The following is a 6,763-nucleotide window of genomic DNA, read 5'->3' on the forward strand; positions in this document are numbered from 1 at the left end:
CATATGGGTTATCAAACCCAGTGAATTTATATAAATTTATATGTCAGTGACTCAAAGTTAACGAGAAGTAAGCAATATGACCAACATCTCCTGTGGCAGTAAGTACATGATATTTTCTCCGCATTTTAATGTATGACGTTGTTGATTTTTTACCAATATTTTACTATTCATATTATTTAAAATGTTTTAAATAAAATGAATGGCCGTTATAATATCAACTGCTATCATACATTAAAATACGAGGAAGTATGTAGAATTAGAAAAATGATTAACCAATTGGGAGCACGACTACGCGCTGTCGATCTCTATATATAGGAGCCACTGCCCTCGGAGAGTGGCCAGAACATATACAGGCGTCCCTCGTCTCTTCACCTCCGGCGGCCGCCTAGCTTACACCCGGCCACCAGCTTGTTCGTCGCCGGCGAGCTTCCTCATCTCCGGCGTCGATCTCCGCCGGCTGGCGTAGATATATCGTCGTCGTCGTCGTCTCCGTCGACAAACCGTGTAGTGCCCCTGATCGCGACCCGGCCGGCATTGAGGCTGAGGCAACGATCGATAGACCTGACACAACAAGAAATTAAAGAAGAAGATGGTGAACACGACGGCGGGCGTGAAGTGCGGCGGCGGCGGGGCGGCGCTGCCGCTGTCGACGCTGAACCACGTCTCCCTGGTGTGCCGGTCGCTGTCCACCTCGCTCACCTTCTACCGCGACTTCCTCGGCTTCGTCTCCGTCCGCCGCCCCGGCTCCTTCGACTTCGATGGCGCATGGTATTAATACGCCCATCCATGTCAATATAATGGGCTCTTCTAAGTAAAGGCCGGGATGTTCTATTTCATTATTAAAAAAATGTCAATATATTGTGTACACTAAGTTTTGTTCTCGGCAATGGCCGGCATTTCGACGATTTGATTGCTGCATGAATTGAAAGTCTGAAATTGCAATGTTTCTCATTTGATTCAGGCTGTTCAACTACGGCATCGGCATCCACCTGCTGCAGGCAGAGGACCCGGAGAGCATGCCACCCAAGAAGAAGGAGATCAACCCCAAGGATAACCACATCTCATTCACGGTAACACCCGTTGATTATACAACTTACATACAAAATCAACCTCAACAATGAGATGCAAGTGATAGTAAAGTAAAAAGAGAGATGAGAAAAATGACAAGAGTGGGATACCTGATCGATGCATGCATGAGGGCAACTACGTTGACATTATAATATAGGAGCGACTTGCATGCCATATTAATTGTCAGATACTCAGAGATATATATATATATATATATATATATATATATATATATATATATATATATATATATATATATATATTCAAGATCCACTATATACTGATAAATAGAGATAATGTGTAGGAGTAGTTGCCCTGCCCTAGAATACATATTCTTGGTTCTGACAGAAGTGGATTAAGCATCTATTGAATGAAGCAACATAGCACATGCATGCTCCCTCAGATCTGGGGATTGATGATCATCATCATCACAATGCAAGATTAATTGAGAACCAAGAGAAACTAATTTCAAATAGTGTCGGCTAACCACTAGCACATTATTATTCCAAACTCAGTAGGTGCAGTTGGCTAGTTGTTAATTTCTGCATCAAGATTATATATATTTCAGCTCCCAGTCAGTTTAGCAGATTATATTCCAGCTCCCAGTCAGTTTAGCACAACTAACAATTGATGTTCATATAATACCACAACATCGCAAGTACCGCTACCATGACTCGTGGATCCATTCTTAATTTGGAGATATGAATTGAAATCGATCGAAATGATATATACTCCTTTAAAAAACACTAGTGGTAATGACAGTGAATCTGTGGTAGTTACTACCACCGTACCGCCCCACCACCCTTAAGCAGTTTTTATAAATTATCCCTTTATATTTTTCTGATATTATGGAGTAGTCCAGTATTTGATTCAAATGAGTGAATACCATATATTTTAATAAGCAAACGAGTAAAAAATATATTTTGTGTAAACATATCATAATATGGGCGTGTTTAGTTGCAAAATTTTTTCTTCAAACTTCCAACTTTTTCATCACATCCAAACTTTCCTACACACAAACTTTCAACTTTTCCGTCACATTATTTCAATTTCAACCAAACTTCCAATTTTAACGTGAACTAAACACAACCTATATTTTCTTTTACACGTAGCAAAACATGAGCATTTTTACTAGTATGCATAAAAATATAAATGTGTGGCATGGCAGTGCGAGAGCATGGAGGCGGTGCAGCGGCGGCTGAAGGAGATGGGAGTCCGGTACGTGCAGCGGCGGGTGGAGGAGGGCGGCGTGTACGTGGACCAGATCTTCTTCCACGACCCCGACGGCTTCATGATCGAGATCTGCACCTGCGACAAGCTCCCCGTCGTCCCCCTCGACGCCGCCGCCGCCCACTCCATCTTCGACGGCCGCTCGCCGCCGCCCGTCGCCTGCAAGAGGCCCGTCGTCAAGCAGCCGTCGGCGACGAAGCTGGGCAGCATCGCCGCGGCCGGCTGTGTCGGGGAGGTCATCGTCGTCGACGCGACCAACGGCGCCATCTCTGCCGCCGCCGGCGCGATGAGCTGAATCAAAAGAGATATATGGTGGCATTGTGCCATTGCTGATCCAACGAATCATTGATTTGAATTGTTGTTCAACTTTAATTTTGGTCGTGATGATTAAGGTGTATGTAAGTCCGGTGATTAATTTATCTCTCGCTGCCCAAGAATATATTTACGTAAATTAATTAGAGCGCGCGTAATAGCGTAATATTTGATTCCATCCGTTCAAAAATATATGACGTACGTATTTTTTTACCAGCTGTCTAAAAACACAATAATTTTGACCGTAAATTTCTTTTCTACTATTTTGTCTATGGTTACAAATCATACTAACAAGAAAGTGCTTTCAATATATGAATCCACCAATATTAATTTTTATGGTAAAAATCTAAATATTGTTGAATTAATAGCTGGTCAAAGCTTAAAATTGGACAGTCGAAATACATCTTATATTAAGAACGGAGAGAGTATATGAGTACGCAGCAGCTCTGCTAGCAATTACTGTCTTTGAATTCATTCGCGAGATGTAATGTTTCCTTTGCTGCTCTGCACACGTAGTAGGCCGCACTGAGTGAGCAAGATAAGATAAGATAAGAAAAGTCCTCATTTTTGCGTGCGCTTCGCGAGGTGCAAAGCTATGTGTTTTCTAAGAAAAAATTGTAGAAAAGTTACATAAAAAATATACTCTCTCCGTTCCATAATATAAGGGATTTTAAGTTTTTGCTTGCACTGATTGACCACTCGTCTTATTAAAAAAATTTAAAATTATTATGTATTTTTTCTGTGACTTACTTTATTATCTAAAGTATTTTAAGCACAACTTTTCGTTTTTTATATTTGCATAAATTTTTTGAATAAAACGAGTGGTTAAACAATATAAACAAAAACTCAAAATCCCTTATATTATGGGACGGAGGAAGTATTAATCTATTTTTTTAAAATTTAAAGTAATTAATATTTAATTAATTATGTGCTAGTGGCTCATCTTGCTTTGCATGCATATACATATCTTCTTCAATTTCCTATCCTCAAGTACAGCTGTAGTATGTGTTATATGCGTGGTATTTATACATTGGTCTTGTAATAATCAGTGCTGTCAGCACATTGTATTACGTTATTGAATTCACAGACAAGTAGCACCTGGAGATCAGTTGCGTTCAAAATGTGTAAATCCAATAATATATTGTGCAATGAAGTTAGCAGAAATGACATGCATGCACGCATCACTAACATGCCACAGAACTGATAAAATTTACTATTGGGATGGAGGCATGTGACAAGCTAATAGGAACAGTACCACCACGCATGATCCACACTGCTCATGCTCCACCATTCTTAATTTCAGGTTGACGATAAATTGGTATGCATGTGATCGGATGACAGCTTGTACGTAGTAGTCATGTTGCATCAGGCAGATAACAAATGTATTTTAATTCGATTGGTCAAAGCCGAATTTAAAATTTTCCAGCCCAACCAGCCTGACCGAGGTTTTTTTTATTTTGGGCTTCCCAAAAAAGAAGTGAAGATTGGAGCCGACGCGCTAGCTGTACACTTTATTTACACGAGGGAAAAGTGCAATTTGCATTTCTTAATTAGGTGGAGCTATAAATTTACGCCCCTCAACCGTAAACTGAATATATAGGCTCCTCCAATTCTTAATTATGAGTATAAACGGACTCTCTCGATGGTTTATGATTTTATGATAGAGGGCACGTGGATTAAACTCGTCTATTGTTGAAAGGATCATCGTGGATCTTCTGTGTCTAGAGGGATAAAAACATCTTTTACAACTGGAATTGGACCTTGTACATCATAATGTCCAAACAGGGAGCCTGGAATCAGAGCTGTTGCACAGAGAAAAAGACAACTGAGGAGCAACATAAATTATACTCGCTCACAATTCACAGTTCAAGCAACCAATAATTTAGTAAGTTTCAAGTGTTCAAAACAGTAACCTTCTAGTGCTGCCAGAAGCGCACTCTTAATAAGCTCCAGGAACTCTTCAGAACCTGAATATATTCAAACACTACAATATCAATTCTGTAAATAAATCATATAAGTACGAACTGAGGAGATGAAATGCAATTAAAATTTAATCATCGAAAGCTCAGCTTCGAGACTCATACCTGCGGATACTATCAAATAACAGCATACAAATTCGAGCTACACGATTTCATTTTCTCTCTCCTTTCTCTAATAGCATACAAGCTCGACAACAACCTCCTCCCTCGCCTAGCCGCGCCCCCAAGTCCCAACCATGATGCCGCCCGCGGCCGCCCGCCCGAGCAAGCTCAGCAACAACCTCTGTCGCCCCTGCGCCAACCGCCGCCACAGCGCATCGTTGAGCTTCACTCAGACCGTCCTCCTCCATCCTCCGTCGCCCCTGCACCAACCGCCGCCACAGCGCCCGCCTCCGCGCCTACCGCCGCGGCGCCTACCTGCTCCCGGCCCGCCGCCGCCGCGTCGCCCCTTCTCCCGCATTGTCGGCCGGCCGTCGGACCTCCTCCCCACTGCCGGACGCCCTGCCCAGAGAGAAGAGTGAGATAGAGATTAGAGAGAGGAGGAAGGAGAGGAGGGGAAGACAGACCTTGCTGACGTGGTAGGGGGAGAGAGACCTTGTTGACGTGGCATCCTGACATGTGGGGCCCACGTGGGTTCCACGCTGATTCAGTCGCCACGTCAGATAAAACTGGGTCAAAACCGCCGAGGGACCTAGTTTGTACTGGTTTTGTAAGTTGGAGGATGCGTTGTGTCCGGTTTTGCGGTTATGGGATGATTTTGTAACTCGATGACAAGTCGAGGGACCTTCGGTGTACTTTTTCCTTTAAACAACGAACCTTATTTGTCTCTGGCAACCGTTAGATGAGGCTGTGCGGTCCAGATCGAATTGGTCAGTGCACACGAAAGATCTAGGAGAGCGGCCGGAGAACAATGGCCGTAAAAATGTTTTCCCCTGGCAGAATGGCTGATTTCTTCCTCGAAAATTGCTTTGTTGCCTAGCAACAGTCTTGACAAGCATTTCTCTTTTAATCTCGTATAGCTGATGATCGTCTGTTTTTTCCATTGTGATTAAAGCCAGGTCGATTTGGTTTACTTGTTGTCTGACTATGGCCCTGTTTGTTTTAGTTTAAGAATATTGTAATCTAGATTATTGAGATAGATTACTATAAGCTGGATTATAATAAACCGACATAGAATAAGTTGTTAGCTGTTTGTTTCTCTAGAATATTAGCTGGTTGTTAGGTGTTAGCAACCCAATAATCTAAAAAAAAGCACCTTTAGAGTGGATTACTAGATTATAGTAATCTGGCTTATAGTTTGTAATAATTTATTATAATAAACTATCTGAAACAAACAGGGCCAGACCAGTTCAAAACAGATCATTGTTCATTAGATGTTTTACTGAAATTCTGCACATTATCACCTCTGCCGAATTCCATGTCTCGAAAGAGAAAAGGGAAATATCTGCTGTCCACGTCTGACAAACATTTTTTTTAATCTTCAAAAATGAAGTGGCAGATTGAATTGAAATGAAATGCTACTTCAGCTTGACGCTGACAGAAAAATCTCAAATCCTTTGGCTTGTTATCTCAGGTCGCAGGAATAGCGATGCGGCTACTAACAAAGGGGTTCAGGGTTTAAAACTCCGAACTCATTTGGTCGTTCGATTGAGTGGATCAGCTTGTCAGCGACCTGCATCATACTATCATAAATTCGTACTTGCTTAGCGAGCAGCTAGTGCAATCATATAATCATTATACACTCACAAATCACGAACGGCTTAACGAAGTCAGTGTTTATTCTAAGTACTCCTTCCTCTTTTTTTTTCTTTCTTTTTTTTTTTGTTAATCTCTCTATGTGATTGTCAGATCAGATGCAACGTACTGCAGTTCGTTTCAGTATTTTTCTTATTTTCTTTTGTGTTTGGTCTTTCCCTATTAACCAGCGGAACGAAATTCGATCTGAAACCCAGTTAGCTATCCCTAGATGTTCAAGCTGGCCTGTATCTTGAACAAGTTTATCTGAAGTGGGAGTACATTACACTGCCTTTATTTTCGAAGCTGCATGCATAACTGAATCTATATCCTTTTTCAGGCGAAACTACTGCATGATTAGGCCGATCGATTGCATAACTGAATCTACATCCTTTATTTTCAGGTTGCTGATGGCTTGCAAGCAATCGATTTTTCGATCA

The 6,763-nt window shown here is 41.6% G+C and overlaps 1 protein-coding gene across 1 annotated transcript; it reads left to right on the plus strand.

Annotated features, from left to right (window-relative positions):
• The first annotated feature begins 365 nt into the window (after positions 1-365).
• LOC127760400 (glyoxylase I 4-like) lies at positions 366-2,778 on the plus strand. The gene is made up of 3 exons (XM_052284654.1): positions 366-768; positions 962-1,070; positions 2,237-2,778. Exons 1-3 carry the CDS (start codon positions 590-592, stop codon positions 2,591-2,593), a joined length of 645 nt encoding a protein of 214 aa, XP_052140614.1. The 5' UTR covers positions 366-589; the 3' UTR covers positions 2,594-2,778.
• Positions 2,779-6,763: the final 3,985 nt, after the last annotated feature.

The sequence above is a fragment of the Oryza glaberrima genome, chromosome 1, assembly GCF_000147395.1.
Source record: "Oryza glaberrima chromosome 1, OglaRS2, whole genome shotgun sequence".
Taxonomy (NCBI): Eukaryota; Viridiplantae; Streptophyta; class Magnoliopsida; order Poales; family Poaceae; genus Oryza; species Oryza glaberrima.